Source organism: Styela clava, chromosome 5 (genome assembly GCF_964204865.1).
Source record: "Styela clava chromosome 5, kaStyClav1.hap1.2, whole genome shotgun sequence".
Classification (NCBI taxonomy): domain Eukaryota; kingdom Metazoa; phylum Chordata; class Ascidiacea; order Stolidobranchia; family Styelidae; genus Styela; species Styela clava.
This window is the reverse complement of record NC_135254.1, coordinates 11922199-11944920: the sequence shown is the minus strand read 5'-3', so window position 1 is coordinate 11944920 and position 22722 is coordinate 11922199. Positions and strand designations below refer to the sequence as shown.

Sequence of the window (22722 nt, the reverse complement as noted above, 5' to 3'; positions counted from 1 at the left end):
TGAATAATAAGAGTTTTGAAAAGAACAATCGCCATGGTAAAAGTTTTATGTCATATTGTCCGTAGTTTCTATGATGTTGCTCGCACTGTCTCGATTTTTATCTCATTCTTTGCATATACACAAGAGACTGTTTCGCAAGGAATTGAATGCACAACCTTACAATAAATTAATGTCGATGTTGAAATATCAATAAAAAACAGTACAGTGGATTAAGAACTAGCTTAAGCCTCAGCTAGCTTAATATATAAATATACCTGATATCTGATTAATGATAAATACCTTGTGTCATTTTTGATCTACTCTAGATTGGATATACTCAAATGTTCACGCTATTGCTGTAACTGCTGAACTTTAGTCAATAAATTTTTAAGCAGCTACGTTACCGTTTTGCCTGCATGCTACTTTAAGCCTTCTGCTAAGACAACTTGAAGAAAATAGTTTTTTGTCCGAAACTCTCTTATACATATGTAGAGACAAACGTCTCAAGCGAACGCCCACGCATTCATTCAGTCACCCATATCTCACTTGTCTCGTGATTGTCGTTTGCTCTCCCCGTGATGATTGCGCAAAATGTCTTTTGTTCTCATTTTTTCATCATTTGCCGAATACTGTTTTCACTGATATTAAATTTCTCGTTTTCAAACACGTAAGGATTAAAGGGAGGAACTCAAAATATAGCAAGAAGAAAGGCACTTTCATCGTCAACAACTATTTAATGTGCCAACTTTGTCAAGCGTGAAACTAACCTAATATAATGGCACATTTATGGAGTTCATTTAGACATGGTTCAAATAAGAAATACATACCAAAATTATTGATAGTTTTACCTAACAAAATTAACGAGTTTTACTTTACCATACCCAAACAAATAAACTGGTTTCATCAACCGAAATAGCAATATTATGATTAAGATACCTACGATTTTTAGATGATTTATGAATATCTGCGTTATGCTATATATATGTAAGAACTAAGTAAGTAAGGGGTGAAGCTGATTGCGCATAGTTCAAATAAAAAATGAAGTAAGAAACTACGCTTGAAAAAAAGATTATACGATCCAGGTTGTGCAATACGTAGTAAACACAGAGAACCAGAAATTACCAGAAAAAAGTTACCAAGTATATTACTCAAAAAAAGATTAAATTGCATAATATCGTTAGTAAGAACTATATTATTATATATATAATTCATCAATCATTTCCAGGGAATATATAGAACTTTTTTTAATTGCTGGGTAAATTCGGCCCATAAATTGCAAAAACTTCATGAAGGAAGAATGAAGAATAAATAAACATAGGGAGATAACAGAGCAAATTGATTCAATATTGGGATAATCTACAAGAAAGTTTTGTATCTAGTACAATTTAACTCCTTTGTACGACACAATAGTTTGGTCAGTTAAGTATATATTTAACAATTTCTATTCTATCAGCAGGAATGAATGCTTTTGTGCTTGCTACCTTTGTGAGACACAAATATTCTCGTTGGTGACCTGTTGAAACGATTCTTTTGTGTGAACAAAATCGAACAATAATCTCCATAAAGAATACTACGGAGAATCCAATATAATCTGCAAACATTAGTTTTTTAAATACCGACTTGACATAGCTAACATCGTTTTAAATCTTACCCTATTGCGATATCGTAGATGTGCCAAATTTAATACCAGACTAAATAACGAATGACGAAAGCTAAGTTCAGTCTCGGTAAATTTCAATATATTGAACTTTTTTCTGCGTTAGCATTGAAGATTATTGAGCAGGCTTAACTCATTGTATTTTATATATATATACAAGTTCTATGTTATAGACAATTGAGAATCCTGGAACACACCACTGGAATTGTTAAAGAAAAACAAAATAAACTCTCCACAAATTAAAAACAATATGTTGACAAATGTTGCGTCAGACTCAGATAGGTATATTTAATTCAAACACAATAGAGTATAGGCAATTCCGGCATTGCATTACTAGTCAGGAATAAAGATATTTTGTGTCCGTAAACCATTCTTTTAAATCACCATGCTTGAACGAAAATATATAGCATTGTTTTTTTAGTCTCATCTCGTTTTGATATGGTTAACGACAATGTCTATTTTCTATACGGTCCACTGGCCTTGAACACACGACACTCCTCGTGATAACAACGCTATTTAATCAATTTCATTGTCGATTTTCTTGAAATTATTCAATTTATTATACCAATCACACAAAACTGAAAAATGACAAAAGCAGGTGCAAACAACAATCATTTCGGAATGTGTCATAGCAATAGCAAAAACAACGACAGAAATATAGGTGGTGACTGAGCAGTTAAAAGAAAGGGCATTCAATTTAAAATCCGGTTCATGAAAATAAATTTTAAAATTTGCTACGTGCATGAATTCTATACATTATTGGGTACTCCTGAAGTATGCGCACCAAGATGTCGCATAACCTGAACTCTAACCTGGTACACAACCTTAGTTCAGGTTGTGCGCCATCTTGATACTTCAGGAGGTCCTTTATTGTTTAAAATGTCAATTTCCAAAACTCCACATTGAAACATATAAATAAAATAATTGTGAAATAATATATAGAACAAATATTATGCAATATATATATAGATATAAGGATATTCGTAAAGTCTACAAAGTCCACATCAAGTTTAAAAGACGATGGGGTTGTCTTGTGTAGCTGTTTCTGGCTTAGAAAGATGATGAATTAATAAGCAATCGTCATAATTTTTAAAAACATTATTGCACAATTCTCTCGCTCTAATAGGCTTGAATTTCAACCGAACAGATAGACAGCTGGTAGACGATTCGAAGTCGAGACCCACAAGGCAAAATAAGGCCAACATCGAGTCTCACCGCTACAAAACCAAATATCCAACACAAGTAAACGAATATGTTTCATGTCTCGCTTGGTGTAAGATTCAAGGATAATTTCAACAAATATATTCAGATTTACTTAGTTTATTTTTGTATAGCAATTTTGTATATAATTTGTTAGTTTGCGGCCCGCGTCATTAATAAATTTCAAAAAATGGCCCGCGACATATTTTGAGTTGGAGACCCCTGGTCTAAAGAATAAATACAAAAAGTCAACTCTTCTTTCTCCATCTCTGTCTGGTTTAACTTTGAAATGCCGAAAAAACTACTCATTTTCGTTAAACTCTGTTCAGCAGATAAATAAACTACAAGTCTGCATCTCGCGAAATTGCGACAAGTAGTTCTATCTCCATTAGAGGTAAACACTACGTAATGGGAAGCAAACGACATAGAATGGAAAAATGAATGAATTGATTCATATACACAGCATTTAAATTAAGTAACAATAAGACATTTATAATTAATGCAATATATAAAATAATAAATCATATTTTAAGTATATCTAACGCAATTGTGTTAGTTTTCACGGCGCATTTGGCAACTCGCCACGAGAACTTATTGGGGAACGCTTCATTACACCGTTTTTCTTTATCAATTTTACACTTTCATTTTTTGGTGTTCCGCGAGGCGAGATAAAAAGTGTGGGTGTTCCGTTCGGTTGATAATTGCTCGTTATTTAAAAAAATCTACTCGCATTTGCGAAGAAAATGTTCTATTATTTTGAATTAATGCAAAAGAAATCGATTAACAATTAAACATTTTGTATTAAACCTAAATTGAGACAGAAACGATCATTAAGTCACGCTCCTATATTAATTTGGTCAGTGTTAACATTTACGGATTTCAGTTTGGCGTTAATATTCAATATTTTTAGCTTGATATCTTATCCCTAACGTGTGGAGAAAACGTCAAGCAGGAATGCCAAGAGTGGGGTTGTTCGGGGTCTATACTAATGAAGCGAAACCATTTTGCGTGACAAAGCCCTAGCAACAAGCATGTTTTGTCTTTATTGTTAGCAACTCTCTTTTACCTAAATATTTCTTCCATGGAATTTAACTCATGCGTAAGTTTGGGTCAAATTTCGTATTTTTCGTTCTTAGAAGCTAAAATTTATAGCAGCGATGCATATTGCGTATTCTATGAAAAATGCAAACAGAAATCAGACGCGAGGCTGTAGTTCGCCAAACGTCGTCTTATCGGTTTTCCTCTCCCCCGGGATAAATATGTAAATTCTATTCTATCCTAGAAAATGTGAAACTGAATTTCCCGCATACAAATTCAAATAATTAGACAAAAAAAATTCGCTATCAGTTGTAAAATCAGTATTCATATCAATCTCGGCAACGACATGTCGTTGATAAGAATACTGATTTTACAACTGATACAGAATTTTTTTTGTCTAATTATTTGAATTTGTTTGTATACGGGAAATTAAAACCGGTACGACGATTTAAATATATAGCGACCTAGTAAGTCTCACGTGCGATTACCAGAACGGATGGGTCCAGGAAAAGCCAACATGATAATTGTTTCACGTGGTCTTAAATTCGGGTAATACATCGGATGTAGTGCTTCAATCTTATTACTTTTTGCAGTCATCAGGCATTGTGCTACCTTTGTTTTATTTTGTATATTTCATTACTACAAAATATATTTATTAAATCTAGACTAAGAAGAATTGTTTGTCTGAACTTGATCTGAAGAATTGTCTTCTACAGTAGCATTTGTTAATTTTTTTTCTTGTATGGCGAGATCTCAATTTGACCACGTCAGTAAAATATTCAAAACACAGATATTTTCAGTTTTCAAATCAAAATGGTAAATCCGATGAAAATTTGTGGGTGAAATAATATAGTTATTTCCAGGAATGAATGCTCGGCTGACCAAAATCTAGTGCTCGGCCAATCTCGAAGACTGGATAAAAAAAAAATTGGATTTGTTTTGCAGCTAAATAGCAATACGATCATTTAATATTATGTCTTTTTATTGCGGTCGTTGGTTTCATGTTGCGCTATATAACCAATTTAACACGAGGAAAGGATAAATATCATGAAACGTTTGATTTTGACCGCGTTTGCATTTAAATTAAACCTGTGAAACGGATTATTTTCTTATTTGTCCAAATATTAAACAACTATTTCATGTGTTTCGCGTTGCCCCGTAAACCAGCACCGCCCAAAAGTCCATTCTTCCTTTGTGCCCCGAATTTTTTTCTTACGATGGATAAAAGAATTTATTTCGTATTGGTCATAAGACAGTGACGATTTCAACACATTATCATGTTTGTTATTGGTATCAATAGGCAGCAATTCTTGCCTTTTGTGCTATCAGGGTGTGTATTTGTTTGCATGGGATACCGTAACCCTTCTCCTTACGCACGATTTGTTTTCAATAGGTGCAGATTAGGACAATTTTCACGCCTTGCAATCTCACCATTTTGTAATATTTATATAACTTATTCGAAATTCAATCTAAATAACGCTTTTTCATGAGGCCTCACTTTGTTACAAACAATGAAAACGTTCCAAACTTTTCAAAAATACTGTTTTTTACCAATGTCGAAAACGACAAGAATTTTGCTGTTTATAAAAGCAGAGCAAAAACCGCACACGCGAATACGTCACCTTCGTCAAATATATTATTATAAGCCCGAGCATACGCTTACTCCTGCTTTGGTAACATAAAACTCAAAAATTTAAGGTTTTTGTCTAAAATACTAGTTTATGACAGTTGTATTCAAAAATTAGCTGTTCTTAACAATTTGTCATACAAATTGCTTTTATACTTTACATTATTGCTAGCACTAATTCCATTATTATTTTATTCAAATCTTATATTTCATCGTACATTGTAGTTTGTTGTGTAATCGTGTTTTTAGTATTAACCTTTAAAAAGTTTAGTTTCGTTTAATTTACCGTCGTTTTATTAGTTTCTCGGAATCATCACGTGCATGTCAGCAAACACCTCAAATCGGTGGTGTGTGAAGGTGGATCGCCGCTCTAAGTATTTTGCTTCGTGCGATCTAAATGAGGTAAGAAATCACGAGACACGAAACTAAGGTGAATTTGCAAAAATGCAGTGACGCGAAAACTGGTTCACGACGAGGTCTGGTTTCTTATTAGGCAAGTCAAATTTAACGATCATATAATTTTAATAATAATAAATATGGATAATAATGAGTATTCAGGACGCGTAAGGTTTTTCTTTACCCCAAACAAGCACAACATTTCACAATATATCATCTCCTGAAACCTCGGATATGTTTATTCAATACAGGCAGAATATTTTCGGCTTTAGGTATCTGCTAAAAACCTACTGTATACACAGGACTTTTTGAACTGTTAATTCTAACTATATTTGAAACTTCATTTGAACATTGCGTGTATATCTACATAAAAATACTGGACAATATTATCTGTAACACGTAGTATGGTAAACTCGCAGTGTCTACTTTCACTTTATCAAAAGTAATAGTCTTTTACACATTTCACTAAATCCAGTAGGCCATACACGTATTTAGAATTTAATATACAAATGTAAAAAAAAGTGTGAACTGATGATATCGAAATTCAGTACAAAGTATATAGAGACAGTGAACTATTCATTTGAATCTTGTTGATGCTAAATTAAAATTCGCGGGTGATAATAAAGTTCTAAGAGGGTTTGACGAAAGGTTATACTTCCGGGTTAAGTTTATTTTCGAGCGTTTTACCCCAGAATTCGACATGGAGACTAAAGCCAGGCTTTTCCAGGATCCTTTCGCTAACACTTTACAAAACAAAATATGCAACAAAATTTAATATTCAACCTCCTAAATAAAAAGATGCAATATGCTGTTTCACTGTTCATCAATTTCATGAGTTGCGAATGAAGTTCGTTACCGTGTAAACATATATGATACTATATTCTCAATCCTTGTTGAATTTTCTTTTTGTTGAGATCATAAGCAACCGAAAAATACTCTGCGTGAAATTGTTCATAATAGGATAAAATAGCACAACGCATGAATGATTTGACAAACAAATTTAATGTCGTAATATTCTCAGGAATGTTATTTTGTATGAATAAAAATATATTAGCTTTCTTTTACCATTAAAGTCAGGGTTAGGGTTGCCTCAGTAGCAAATTCACGAAAATTCACCAAATTTCTAACGATACTATATCTGGAGACATTTGATTAAAATTTTAATTATAAATCTGACATAACGAATTGCTTGATATACCACTGTGTGGAAGGTTCGGACTTTTCCATCTATACGATATGCTGAACCCAAATCAACGAAATACATCATATATTGAAAGAGTACTGTAGCAGATATATTTGCGTCAATTTTTATGTTATTTCAGTTCAGTTCAAATTTTTTTTTTATCTATAATCGTTATCTTTTTTTTTTTCAGGGGTCGATTCTCAAGTCTGCAATGACAGACAAAGTACATGAACTTTGTGCAAATTCAATAGTGTAAAATTCTCCCATTGCATAGTTGTACTTAGTTAATACTAAATATATATATTCCCAATCTCTCTTTTGCACAGTGTTTTATTCTCGGAGCAAGTGCATAGGAATTTAAAATTGGTAAACTATTATTTACGTACAAACAAAACGTGGGACTTTATAAACATAAAGCTCGGCGTGACTATCGTAATATAAAATCCGCAAACAGTGCATTGCATGTTCATATAAACAGTAACTCTAATAAATGGGCATGACGATATTGTCTGCCACAACTTGAACAATTTATCGAGTTCGTTAGTTACTTGGATTATTTTTTACTTCGGATGAAACAACATCGTCATTTATCATTATCTTTAAGTAAAAAAAATGGCGCTAAATGAAACCATGCAGCATGCAGTGTGACATCATGCGGAATTAACAACAGCAACATTTCTTTTTGTAGTGCAATGCTTCCATCTCTCGGCCCATCTGACAAACAACGCAGCAAGAACAAAACGTGGAAAGACAAATATCATCACATATAGATCCCTGGAATAAATAATTTCATTAAAATTATGGATTGAAAAGAAAATACAAAAATGTCCATTTTACTAAGCAATGGTTCGTTGATGGCAAACATTGAAACATTGCTTCACTGAGGTCTCTGAATTCACATATATAAATATATGTGATTTGTGGCGGCCTCTGATTGACTACAGTCACCTATTATTCACTACTCAGAAATGGTAAAATGAAAGTTTCAAGTTTGTCTTGTAACAGTAAAAATCATTCTTTTTCAAACGATGAGCTTAAAAATCGAAAGTGTCAACCAGTCGACTCAAATTTCATTACTTTTTCGCTAGGCACCCGACCATTTGATGCAATCCTGATAATTCGTTTATGTTAAAATAAGAAGGGATGAAATATATATGCTTAGTAACAATACGTACAGTTATATTATGTTGTATTCTAAATTTTGTTCGAAGAGGAATCAATCCAGCCATACAGCATATTCCAGTCATACAACTTTCATCTAACTTCGAACCGATTGCTCCAAGGTAACAACAAGTACAGAATGTTCCGCAACAACCTATAGGATAAGAATGTTGAGTTAAACAGAGAGTTGTTATTCTTTTGTTAGATATATTACATGGGTTTCAACTATAGCCAAGATATATATCACTCACAAAAATTACAATTATACAATAGCAGATATGAAATGTACTCACATGTGTGACAGTCCATACAACAATTGCAGATTCCGCTGCTGAACGGTCGAGGACCGTACGTTATATATCGTGTTATGTCCTGATTGGGTGGTATTGTAAGTGGCAAGCCGACTGATGGCTGCTGTGTCACAGCCACCGGTGGAATACCATTAACTGTAACAATTGCTGGTTGAGAAGTTACTGGCGCGTTCAATATTACTGTGGCAGAGTGAACGTGATTGAAATTGCTCATATCTGCAGGTGGATTAGAAACGACCATCGGGAGAGGCGTTTGACGATTAAGTCGAGGCGGTGGTGGTCGAGGAGGCGGTGACGTTGGCCTGTTAGAAATCGTTTCAAATGCTGTTTCTTGGTAAGATGGTGGTTCTACATCTTCAAGCATGTTAGTAGCTGAAGTGTGTGAAGTCGATGGTTCTTCTCCAAAAGATGACTGGACTTGTCCGTCAGTTGGTGGAAAACCGTAATGACCTGGGCTTCCATTGTACATTTCAACGAGAGCTGCTTTTTCATTTGCCATCTTACATCTATGATTAAAAACGCTATGGAAAAATAAAATTTATACCAAATATCTGATTGTCAAATTAGCTTAGTAGCTTTTAAATCCAAAAAGTTGGGTTGTGGATTCACTCCTTTCTATAGTGTATTTTGTCTCTCACCGCAAATCTTTAACTCTCCATTTTCAAACTCGACGTAGGTTTTTCTGAAATTGACATCAGAAATGAACGTTGATGTAGAATATAGATATTCTATACTGATTAAAATTCAGTAAAACTTGCGAAGAAGATGTATCTACCAATTCTCAATATGGATGCGTTACTGACTATTTTCAATGCCGTACCGAACGTGTGAAACTGAAATGAATCTCTCGATCACCCATTTCCCCGAATACAATGATAAAGAGCATTCAAGTCACAAGACAAGATCATAAAAAGCTTTATCGGCAAGCATGAAACATAGATAAGTCTCACATCGGACATATTTGTTTGTTGTGTGCATGCATGTTAATCATTGACTATAGGCACGAATACGCACAATATCTCAGTTTGGTGGTTGATGTAATGAGTTTGTTTGTTTAATTCGCTAGTTCCAAAACGACTACGTCGAAATCTCGTGATAGGATATATATTTTTACTCGCTCAAACACAACAGATGATATTTAATGTGAAAATATGTATATAGGTTTTGTAAATAGTTGTTCAAATATATAGAGCCAATTGTTCAAATCTTTAAGCATGTCTCTAACAATTATAACATATATTTTTTTTTTTTCATCGTTTTTAGACAAAAAGTTTTTTCGTCACCATCAAGTCGCAAACTTATTAGTGGAGACTTTAATGAAATAATACAAGTTGGTCTGACGATTCAGAAATCAATATTGGACCGGTTAAAAATTTTCGTTCTCTAGTATCATCTTAAACCTTTATAAATGTTAGTAGACAGGAATCAAAATGTGTTGCAATAGTTAAACATAACCGAGTACCGCTTATAAACACTTTTAAATACATGGAAAAATGCTATTCAAACGTTTACGAATGACGACATTAACAGTCTTGAAATTACGGCGAAATTCTATTTAAACATTTAATCACTAACGCTTTTTCAATAGTATTGTAGTAACGGTGAAATGCCATTTGAACGTTCAATTGAAGTTACGGCGAAATGCTGTTTAAACGTTTAATAACTGACACTTTTTATTAGTACTGTTAAAATGAGTCAGTCGTTGGATGTTTTGAATAGCATTTCACTGTAAATTCAATACTGTTGAAAAGCGCCAATCGTTAAACGTTTAAATAGCATTTTACCGTTAATATTCGATTTTACAAGATATTAGTTTGGGTTACAATGCCAGACTTTCTCTATTTAGTCGTGCTCTATTATGATTTGTAGGCGTCCAATAATGCTAGGATGTGGTGCCAGGGTTGAATGAACCATTAAGCAAATTAGGACGTGCTTAGGGCACCAAGGAAAAGAGAGCACTACACAAATTTCCATAGTTGAGTTTTCGATAGTGTCTCAGTGTTTATTGGTGCAGTAACCTTAGTATTGACCCGGTTAAAAAATCAGCATAACAATAAGATGATTGGTAAAAAAAATAAATAAAAACTGATTATGAAATCAGGAGAGCAAACAAAACCTTAGATAAGGTTTAAAACTTACAGAATGTATACAAGATGGAAGGTTTTGCCAAGAAGAAGTGGTACGTGTTCACTCACCTAAAATAATGGAAATATTCCACACACGCTCACACGCACCCACACACACAACCATACAGAAGTTATAAATTACATACGGGTAGTTAAAAAAAAATAAAAATTACTTGCCACACCATATTAATAAATTTATAACGTTTGCCACTGCCGAATTGATATCTTTTATAAATGGGAGTGAACAGTAGAGATAAACTATTATGAAAAATATATTGCCAAGCTGATTATAGTTGGAGTCAATTGCCAAAAATGCCCAACCAAAGTTACCAGAATTGGGTGCATGAAGAGGTGGGCTAGACCAGTGGATCCCAACCGCCGGTCCGCGAAGCTTTTATTGCCGGTCCGCGAGAAATTTCGTCATATTGCGACGTCTTTCGCGACATCATGGCGCCGTCTTTCGCGACATCTTGGCGCCGAGCAATCACACTTTTCGCTTTTTCGGCTCCGATTCGTCGCGAATGGGCTCTATGAAATCTGGCAAGATTCAGAAACCCAAAAAACGGCACGCGTGCTTTTCTGTTCTGCGTGCTTTTCTTGATTGATATAACCATCAATATCATACGTTATGCATATTCAAAAACAGTATAGTTTTCCAGTGATGTATGAACTTGTTGCGACCCTACAGGTGGCCACGAGACGTGCAAAAAAGCATGGGCTGCAGAGATCTTTTCCAGTATTTTGAGCAGACACAGTAGGATTTTGAGCTTGGTGCCAAGTCATCAACGACTTTATCATTGTAATGTAAATTCATTCGTTCAAGGCGTCAATCAACTGCAGAGGGATTAATATGATAAACCCAACGAAATAGAAAAAGCTTGATTAAAATTGTGATTCAACTTTACAGTCCAGATTTAAAACAGAATTACTTGAAACAATTTTAGATATTTCTTGATAACGAATACCCATCGCTAAATAATCGAGCAATCAAACTGTTGTCCGTATTTTCAACCAGTTACTGCGTTAGTTTTTCTCCGTGTTTTTTTAGGTGTGTATTTTTGCACACCTAGAAGCATATTGGGTGCCCGACATTGCATTATATTACGGAAATATATGTTATTCGTTTCTGTTCCGGTTATCTCGATTTTTTGCCGGTCCGCCAACACATTTAATTTAATTTTACCGGTCCGCCAGGGTAAAAAGGTTGGGAAACACTGGGCTAGACCACTTCATTCCCCAAACTAGAGCCTATTATTGCCAAATTATAGTCCAGAGTGTAATGTATTCAAAGGTACAAGTAACAGTATAAGTAATTATAATTAATTAAGGTAGGACAACGGGGAATAGGAATATGTTGGTTACCAAGGTTATAAGTAAGGTTTTTTTCAATCTTAGATATTGACTTCTGCAAGGACAAGGGAATTAGGATTGTTATTTCACAGGATCATTTCTTCATTTACTTAATGTAACGCAATTGTTGTCAATTCAAAGTTATTATAAATGAGACATCACTACATCAGACTGCCAATTTTGATGATGTATACACCCTTTATATTCAATAAGCTAGCCATGGAATTGGTCATCACAAACGACCTGAAAAACAGAAAAAAAATCTGCGAGTAAAATATTTAAGGGTTTCATATTAGGAAATAACACTCACTAGTCACTACCCTACACTTTTGTTGAGAAGAAATTATTATTTTGAGTAAATATTAATCATTAGTTATTTATCTTTAAAACGCAAGTTGAAAGACCTGAGTTGAATTCTGGTTGGGACACAGGGTAAATAATCTTCGCAAACCATGCAAGAACTCTCAAACCACACTAACCATTTTTTATTGGCCTTCACGTTAATTTCACAGCAGAACCTTGACCTGGGATAAAATTTTGTATACAGACAAAACAAATCATGGAATACCACAGCAAATTAAAATGAAGGGGAGAATCCAATATATCTCGACTGGTCGCCTAATTACAGTAATAGGTACAGGAGTTAAATTATACCTCCTACAACCCTCACAAAGAAACACACCACTCAAATAGAAATAAAAGATCATGCATGTGGAATATCAGAAACCCAACAAAAAACATGCACATAACAGAATATGAGCAGCCATATGCGGAAGAATCTTATGCTATGCATGCTATAGGACAAAATAAAGAGCCAACTAGAATGCAAAACAAAACAGATGTGGAGAGCTTAGCTGCTTGTTCAAAAATAATAAGCAATCTCAGAGACAATAACAATATTATGGCTGTTCAACATTCTCATGAAAATAATAAGTATGTGCAAGTGAGGAGTGTCCCAACATTCTGTCATGGTCTTTCTTTTGATGTTCTATCTAATTACCTACAAAAACTATGTCAGTGTGGTTCTGAAATAATAACTTTTAATATTTGGATATCAAGTGGGACTTGACTTTTTTCTGAAACATTTTTTTGGATTTCAATGTCTTTAAATTTAAGGGGAGGGAATTCCACAGCTTGGGCCCAGTATAACACAGGGCATGCTGGCTCACAGACTTACTCATAAAAGGTATGAAAAAATCAGAACTACTTCTTCGATTGGAAATAATTTTAGTTAGAATGTCGTCAAAGCAGTTTGGCAAGGAGTTGTTATGAAAATCATAGACTAACGATAATACTTCAAATTTCATTATATCTTCGACTTTGAGTATATTTAGCGTTTGATAGAAATGATTTACACTTTCATGTTTACTTTTCCTGAAGACAATTCTTAAAAAAGTACTTTGCAATTTTGAGACAAGTGTTTTATTACCATGGAGCCAGACTGAGCAACAATATCGGATATGACTGAGTAGTAGTGATTGAAACATTGCTAATAAAGCTGATTGATTAACGCACTGGGGTACTTTGGCAGCAACTGCCAAGTTTCTTTTTGTTTTACCAATAACATGCGATATTTGTGATTTCCAAGACAGATCTTTCAATTTCATTGCCATTGAGCAGTAGTGGTTTTGTACAACTCACACTTCTATGCTTGCTTGGATGGAATAATACAAATTCAGTTTTTTTAGCATTAATAGATAATTTATTAACTAACATCCCGCTATGGATGTTGGTTAATTCTTGGTTTGCAACTGTGAATAGATCTTCAAGGATTTTCCCATTAAGAATCAAGTCAGTGTCATCAGCAAACATGATTGACTCGGAGGATTTCAGACATCTGAACATGTCATTAATGTAAGCTAGAAAAAAATAATGTTCCAATGATGAATATGGAAACTTACATAATCAATTGCAGATATTATGACTTTTGATATTTATGGCATCAAAGTCTTAAGTGCTTAGGGCTCCTTAAAGCCACAATCCAGTCCTGGTTAAAAGGGCATTAGGAAATCAGACTTTGTAGAGTTCAAAAGGACTTCCTAAACTACCTTTAAACGCACTAAATTACGACCACCACTATCAATGGAGTTGTTTGATCATGTTCATGTACTAAATTTAAACGATATAAGCCAGGGGTGGGCAACTTGGCACGCGAGCCCATTTATTCGGCACGCGAGTGAGGCTTCAGAAACGAGATCATTCTACTTCACAAGAATTTTAAGACTCTTATCTGATGAAACTCTGTGTCCGCTTATTCATAGTTGTTTGTTAGCAATCCGTTATTAGATTAAACTCTTTTGGTCCTTTCATGACATATATTCCAGTTCTCAAGTATGATTTAAACGATAATGAAAATTTTGACTTTTTCTACGCACCGCAGGTACAAATCCGCAAAAAAAAATAATTTACACCGGGCGGGTATTCAAGCACCGGCCCTTATTTATTTTTATGTGCTGTTCACACGGGCGGCTATTCAAACGGGCCCTTAATCAAGACCGGGCGTTAAAACGAGCCTTTACGGTAGCTACAAAAAAATGTAGTATGACGTCACAACTGAGTGAGCTCTCGACAATTTTGGTCGGCACGCGGATGAATTTTGTCAATAAATGTAGTCGATTTTGGCACGCGAGCCAAAAAAGGTTGCCCGCGCCGGATATAAGCCATGTTTAACTGGAATAACAAAAGTTTCGTCTTGTAATTCTACTCCCAAATCTTAAAAAATTCTGACTCCGATCTCAGCTCAACAGTTTCTGATGTTTTTTTTTATTCTGCACGGATTAATGTATCAACACAAAACTTATAAATAAAACATATATTACAAAAGTCGTACAGTGAAGATACTGAAAAATACGAGAGTTACAAAATTTTGACATCATAAAAACATTAGGGCGGTAACACAAGCTTCGTTCTGTTTTGATGACAGAAGTCCGGGAGACTCCGACGTAACATAGCTCCGGATCAGCGTGGGCGGGAAATTCGGATTCCATTGTTTTGATTTTAAACAGAGACATTTAATTTTAACCATGAACATTTCGGTACCGGTAACAGAATCAAGTAGGTTTGAACAATATTGAATGTTAAATAAATATAATTGGAAACACTTGTTTTTACATGCTTTATCTTACAAATAATTGTAATCGTATAAATGATGATTATGAAAAAAATGGAATTATGGAAAAAATGAACGGTGATGAATTCTTTTTCCAATGTAAATTCCATGACATTGTAAAATGGCTTCTCTTTATAACTTATCATTCCCTATCCCACTGTACCTTTATACCTTTCTAATCTTCTGGCTGAAATGCAACCATAATAGGTTTTGTGGAAATGCTTTTTATTAAGTTTTTTTATTTTTTTTTTGAAACTTCATTGTTTTTGGCTGAATCCAGAATTTCAAAAAAAACCTTATAATAGTGAGTCATTTGATACATACCTTTATTATCATATTTCGCCAAAACCTGTAGGGTCACATTTTGGCCAGAACAGCCATAGACCACTTATAACACTGTCGCCCTTGAGTGGTGCATACCATATATGTACACACCCTTTAAACTTGACCATTCCCGCGTTTTATAGTATGTGGTATCATCACTCAATGGTATTGTACATTCATCCAAATTCTTAATTTTTTTTTTTTTTTAGAAAATTTTTTTATTACTATATTCATATGCATTGTGTTTCATGTTGTGTTGTGTCTCTATTTATAGATGTTGTTTTGTCTAACAAACTCCTTTGTACAAACAGTTTTGTACACTCCACCCATATCCCTGTTACCGCATCCACCCACCCTCCTCGCACAACTGCCTGTATAAAGGACCATATTGTACATATTTGATTTACCCTATTAAAATTTATATAAATCAAAGGGGTGTATGCCGCACATCTGTGTTTTAGGCCAATATGGTCTTGTGCATACATCCCGTCTTCAGTATTTATAAGTACTTACTCTTTTATATTGCTTTTACGAGACGAATAAACATACATACATACATACATTCTTCCTTGGAACAACCATGAATAACATGTACCGGTACCATATAACATATTACTGTATTAATAATGTACCGGTACTGTTGGAAATTCTTTTTGATATTATTTTATTTGTTATTTGTCATTAAAAAAAAATAAATATAACAGTTTGGATGATATTGTTTTATGGTGGCCGATATAACTAGGCTTATCATATACCGGTGCCATATCTGAAGCAAAAAATGAAAAAACCTTCGCGGTGCGGTTTGGACGTGCCAACCTTGGTTTCATTCCGGAGACTTAGTAATAGTTGTCCATACCATTATGCGTAGATCAAGGGGCATCAAAATTAGCAGTAGTCTAAATTCTATCAAAATATCCTTTTAGTCTTTGCTCCAAATACTGAAATAGACTATACCGGTACCCATTCGTTCACCTGGTTAGAAACTTGCATTTTGTTTATCGGAGCTAGCAAACGACAGTAGGTACAGTGCAGTTGGGTCTTTGATTGACGTATGGATCTAGTGCAAATTTTATATCATAGCTACTGTAGCTATGACATAACAATTTTTTTCATTATCCAGTTATCTGAACTTGTGACAGTGTGAAGTGAGACGCAAATCAGTGGTAAATTGGCTGCCACCGTTAAAAAACAGTTTTGTAATTGTATCGAAGAGAAAAATTACTTATAGCCTAACTGGAATTTGATAGCCTTATATTCCAGCAGACATTGTATCAGGCCTATTCCTGTATCGGTGTATTTTAATTATTCAAGACAAATGTCACAGTCTTGATGCAGTGGTGAACTAAATGCCAATTACTGAATTAGCTAATTAGCCTACAATCAACATTTTGATATATCTTGGTGGCAATGCGAAAAGGTCATGCATTAGTTCATTGATTTCATAGTAAAGAATCTTGGTTGAATTTCGCTAAATAAAATTGTACTGTACCTGACAGGATCCCAATCAGCTTATTCTGCCAATGCTCTCTTTTTTTAGAACTCAATTTCAACAGTGCAATGTCAGCCTGATCTGTGATATTCAAGCTGCGACTGTACAGAGCCATTCATACACACTGCTTCATTTATATTAGCAGAGCTGTCTAAAATACAAAACATGAGTGAAAATATATTGCAGACACCTGTGATGCGGTTCAAGAAAAAACAGGTTGGAGCGGAATGCCAATCTCCTTGTTTAAATATGCCTGCATCACCCTTGCTACAAAGATTGGGATATGGCACAGGTTCAAGTTTTAGTTATTATAATCACTTGACTAATTGATATTTCTCAAGGCCTTTCTCATGGTGATAAAGCTTCAAACCTTTGAATTATGCATTCTTTCTGCTGATTTTTCCCAACTCCGAATATGTTTAGAGCAGTTTGTTTTGATCAACGCTCTCACTCCTTTGTATCTGTTTCCCTCTTTTGTCAATGCCATGTTTAGTTTTTAGCTTCCACTGCTTTTGATAACAGTATGGGAATGAAATGTTAACTAGTGCTTAAGTTGTGAGGTGTTCTTATATTATAATATCCCGTTTTGAAGGCGTCAGTGTTTATCTTCTGGAACGATCACCACGGCAAGGCATGCATCGGTCACCATGGGCGGTAAAAAAAGTTAACAAATCAAAACAGAAAAATAAAGCAAATCTTTTTGCCAATCGGTGAGTAGCATAGGAATAATAGCATGTAATCTCACATGTTCAGATTTTTTCTTAATGACTTTCTTTGATAAATTTCAAAACATGATTATCTCTCTTATGCATGCAGTTCACTTGTTTCTTTTGCATTTGGATTAGCTATGAAAATACTTATCTAATCAAGGTTAAAAGAAGAAGCTAACATATTGAAATCGATTGACCACAAAAATATTGTTGGATTCCGGGCATTATCCAAAGCAAAAGATGGAATGTTGTGTTTGGCTCTTGAAGATGCAGAAAAATGTTTATTCTCTATCTTGGAGGAGAGAATGGAGGAACATTTAGGTTTGCTCTTTGGTATAATATTGCTGTTAGGGTACATTTTCTAAGCAGTTTGTGGAGTTCAATGTAGCATGTAGATTAGGGGTCAAAATCCTAATGCAAAACAGGATTCTATATTACACAATTCTTTTATTGTCTATATCGATATTTTAGTGTAGACTGAGGTGTCAATACTGGAGAATTGTGATCACATTTTCACTAGTCGCCATGATAAAAATATTTCACTTCTTCATAAACTAGCATTAGTAATTCAAATTTACACCTAATGGACTGCCTTGTATGAAAGACCACAATTCGTTTGTTTTTGTCTTATTTGGTTAACAGCGTAAATGTGGCTTGAAAATAGTTAACGAGTTGGCTATTCTGGATGCAATCACTGAATTTTTGTTATGGTTATTGGTTAGTGAGATTAACAATTCATTGTACCGTGAATGAGGCTTTGTATTTACTTCATAGAAGGTCTGGTAAGATTACCCATGAGTGAGATGGTCTATCCACAAAAATTAATCCGATGCATGTTATAGAAATGGAATACATGCTTTTGTGTAAGCAACCTGCAGAACATCTTTTTTTGTGTTTTAGGACCTCTTGCACCACGTCTCATATTGAAGGTTTCATCGGATATTGCCTCTGCTTTATCATATTTACACACTGAAAAACAACTTCTACATGCTGATATCAAGAGTGCTAATGTACTTGTAAAGGTATCCTTAACTCAATTGATTTTAAGTCGAGCCGATTCAGGGGATTGTTTTCTATTCAAAGTTTCAGCCTTGATCATAATTGCCTATCCAATTTATTACAATCTGTTCATCTCAGGCCATCTATGTCACCCAACTTCATACGACGCCATCATATTACTCTTCCATATGTTATTTTGTAAAAATATTTTCAGGGTGAATACGATATAATAAAGTTATGTGATTTTGGTGTTGCAATAAAACTTGATGAAAATCTTCAAGCTCTGTCCTCACTTTATGTTGGGACTGAATCATGGTCAGCTAAGGAAGCCATTAGAGGTGAGTTTATCTATGTGTAGGGATATATTGTAGTTAACAATAAAATATATCTTGGGTAAATTATTACTTGTTCAAACGCCCACAGATTATATTATATTAATGATATCATCCTGGCGGTTTGTACATCATGTTAAGCTTTAGCAACACGACTACCATCGCACACCTAATTACCCCGTTCAGGCTCCGCACACCTAATTACCCTGTTCAGGCTCACAGGTTTGAATCCTGGCAACAGCCATGTGATCAATTCGTTTTATCCTCTTTACTCAGGGATAAATATGAAAATCTCCTCAATTCAGATGTGTGTATTTTCTCATGAGTGAAAGATTCTGGCATTGACTTGTAGACTTATTTAATTATTTTCATTAATGAAATTCTAGATTGCTACATTGGCAATTGCTCACTCATGTATCTATTACTAGTTTTAACGGTAGCATATCCATTAGATTCTTTATTTACATAATAATCCAGGCTATGAATCTTGAATATCAATCTATGATCATGATCTAACAGCTAATTAATTCTCTTCTATGTTTCAGGCAAATATGTATCTGACAGAAGTGATATTTATTCATATGGACTTGTTATTTATGAAATGTTATCACTCAACATTCCGCATTTCGATATTTTTCCAATTGAGGATGATTTTCCAACAGAAGCTGAATATGAAAAAGCATTTGAAGAAGCTGAAAAGATTTATCCTTCATTTCTTGGTAGGTTTGACTTTGAGAATAGTAGCCATGTTAATGTTTTTATGGTGATCAAAATGTGACATATTACTATCAATACCATGTCCATGACTATGAAGTTTTTTTTTTACATTTCATGTTTGTGTTTTTGCAATATACATAAAAAACGTGGTAATTTCTGAAAAGTGCAGAACCAATATAAATTGGATAGGAAGTAGGATCTGGTCTTTGGATGTAGATATTTTTCCACTTTCTTCTCCTGTCCTAGCTACTACTAATGTTAGATATGTTGTTGGATGATAAAATCAAGTTTTATATTATTTAACCTTAAATCGTAGTCAAAACATTTGATTTCTACCTCTGCTCATTTAAATTACCAGTAATAGACCCGTTATTAAATATTGCCCTTCCTCAATATTTTGAGTACCGGTATACTTAATATCAAGACTGTTGCAATTTTGTTCGGATTATTTGTTATCTGCTAATCCTATTTGCATATTACATTAAAGGTACCAGGCCGCATCTACCACCAACAGATTTCGGCGAAAGCTACCAAGATCCTATTGCATTATTCTATGTTTGCACTGATGAAAATCCTGACAAGCGCCCTTCTGCTAAGCAAATAGTGTCCAGTTTACTTTCGTCCACACAAATGGAGGATTTGCAATGCAAGTTGAATTTTGAAGATTGAAAATGGTTGTTAGGTGGGGTCCTTTCTTTCATCATGATCATACATTTTGAAAAATAAGCAATCATAGATACTGATGTTTCGTTTTTTGTGCCGATGTATATTTTTCCTAAATATTTTGTCTGATTTTCTGTAGAAGCGCCACTTGGTGTTTATTCCGGATCCCAACTTTTGTCTATTGGTTAACTGTAGCAACAGGTAAATGCCTATGGTACGCATGTTGACATACATGCTGTTTGTGTGAGAGTAACTTTACATATGTGGATCGCGCTTGCCAAAGGCCGCGACGCCATCAAGGCTCAAACGATAGAAGATTCACAATTCAACGTCTCGAATATTTCCGGTAAAACTACCGCCTTAGCATCGTGTAGTTCACATGAAACTGGGAATACCTGAATTAATTTCCAGGTCTCTAAAATCACAATTGCATATTAGATAGAACCTTATGTGTAACTTTTTCTAGTACTTTTGTATGCTATCATTTTTTTTTACTGACTTGATAAATATACTCGACTGTAATGTCTGACCGTTGATTTCCATTATGTCGTTCAATTTTAGAAACAGTGATTTGGAGTGGGAAAATTCACATCTCAGATAAAAATCAAATACTGAAATACTGAAAAACTTTCTAGCAGCATCCAAATCCCATGCTTATCCGAGTTTATGCAAGTCTGTAATTCAGACTCCCAACGTTTATAAGAATAAAAACATTCCAATCCACGGTGCTGACTGACGAAGAAGCAATTTTGAAACATAATGCAATGCTGTCTTAAATTCTTGCAACTTAGAGATTTTTTCCAACTCTGTTGTTGTCAGCATCATGAGAATTCTTCTTTAATTGTTCTTTTCATTAAATTTTTGGCACGTTAAGATGTTACCTAATTCCTAATTTCCTGGCAAGTGGATAAGGGAATTGAAAGGTATTAGAAATAGCTTTTTTATTATGTCTAGTCTGAAAATACCAGATTTTTAAATTGGCATTTCCCATTAAGAACTTGACCGCGATCCATCATACAATTGCTGGTAAATATGTTTGTTAATCAATCAATCATTTATTCGTCGTCACAAAAACATCAAATGCACAAAAAATTGGTACAGGAAATAAATATAATAATAATGATATTTTGTGCAACAGAAGTCGCGAGGGACCTTATTAGGTCTTCAAGCAGCGACACCTAAAGCGCTGTTACTGGTTCAGTGTAAAAAAATAACTACATTTGCTACAAACATTGACTATGCAATAGTCGTTTTGATGAACATATTTTGAATCATTGAAAAAATTCGCAGCGAACGCAACTTTACTAAAATCATATAATAAAAAAAAAATTCCAGTATAAATTTATAAAAAAGGCATATTTGGATAAATGTATATAAGTTACATAAAAGACAAACGAAAAGCGAGGGGAAAATGGTTACACCAAAGACAAAATTGCAAGTGATTAATTGAATAGAAGTTGGTAAGCTCTATAAAAAAACTTGCAACAAGACTCACTATTTTGAAAATCATAAAACGTTGATATGTATATATATATACAATACGCTCCACAGTAAGTGGGCATAAAATTTATGAAAGGATGGTAGGCATATGTTTGCTCAATGAATTGAAATACAGGGAGTCCTCGACTTACGACATTGTTCCGTTCTTGAGACGCGGTGTAACCCGAATTTCAGTGTAAGTCGGAACATTATACTGTACAGTACATAAATTACTCTATACATATCGTACTGTATTGTAAAGTATGGCACAGTAATAAAATGTACAAATAATGCAAAAAGTACGATTTAAATGAGGAAAACCAATGAGCCCACAGCACTGATTTTCTTGATCACAATTATCCAGTTTAAGGGCTTAGATATTACAGTACAGAATTATATTTTTTTGGAAGTGCGTTCGTAACCTCGAAACAGCGTAAGTCGTAACCCGAGGACTCCCTGTATAACGAATTTGGGCATTTTAGTGTAGAGGTTGCACCAAGGTTGGTAAAGTTAAAGTACCGGGTACTTTAGAAATAGACCCCTTACACCTATAGTTCCGCCGGCTTTTTGGGCAGCCATGGCGAAATGTGGATTTTGCGCTAGAATGCTATTACCTCAAATGTTTCCGTGAGTCACATAACCTAGAAAAGCTAGGACTGTACCGTCACGGCACCCTAACACAGATGCTTGTAGGTTAGTTTTACCCTCCGTGTCCACATGTTTGAGCATAGCCCACTTATCTTATCGGCTGCTCGAAAAAATGGTAAAAATCAACTTTGTGTAAAACTTTTTAGATATAACTCTTCCTCTTTCACACATTTGTATTTCCAGTTTGTCAGAGTAGATTCTATGTTAAAAAAAATTCTTTCTTC

The 22722-nt window shown here is 34.4% G+C and overlaps 2 protein-coding genes across 3 annotated transcripts; one reads left to right on the top strand and one right to left on the bottom strand.

Moving 5' to 3' along the window:
* Positions 1-7542: 7542 nt before the first annotated feature.
* LOC120344223 (uncharacterized) lies at positions 7543-9390 on the bottom strand. Its single transcript, XM_039413343.2, has 3 exons — positions 8535-9390; positions 8256-8395; positions 7543-7854 (listed from the first exon to the last, which is right to left on the bottom strand). The coding sequence occupies exons 1-3, from the start codon at positions 9049-9051 to the stop codon at positions 7741-7743; spliced, it is 771 nt and encodes a 256-aa protein (XP_039269277.2). The 5' UTR covers positions 9052-9390; the 3' UTR covers positions 7543-7740.
* A 5592-nt stretch (positions 9391-14982) lies between these two features.
* On the top strand, positions 14983-20897 carry LOC120344214 (lymphokine-activated killer T-cell-originated protein kinase-like). 2 transcript variants are annotated; one of them, XM_078112385.1, is made up of 9 exons: positions 14983-15082; positions 16999-17242; positions 17543-17660; positions 17821-17981; positions 18561-18682; positions 18874-18997; positions 19537-19710; positions 20196-20390; positions 20511-20897. In XM_078112385.1, exons 2-8 carry the CDS (start codon positions 17116-17118, stop codon positions 20375-20377), a joined length of 1008 nt encoding a protein of 335 aa, XP_077968511.1. In that variant the 5' UTR covers positions 14983-15082; positions 16999-17115; the 3' UTR covers positions 20378-20390; positions 20511-20897. The 2 variants fall into 2 exon arrangements, with proteins under 2 accessions (XP_077968511.1, XP_039269264.2); XM_039413330.2 differs by having other exon boundaries at positions 15059-15082; positions 20196-20897.
* Positions 20898-22722: the final 1825 nt, after the last annotated feature.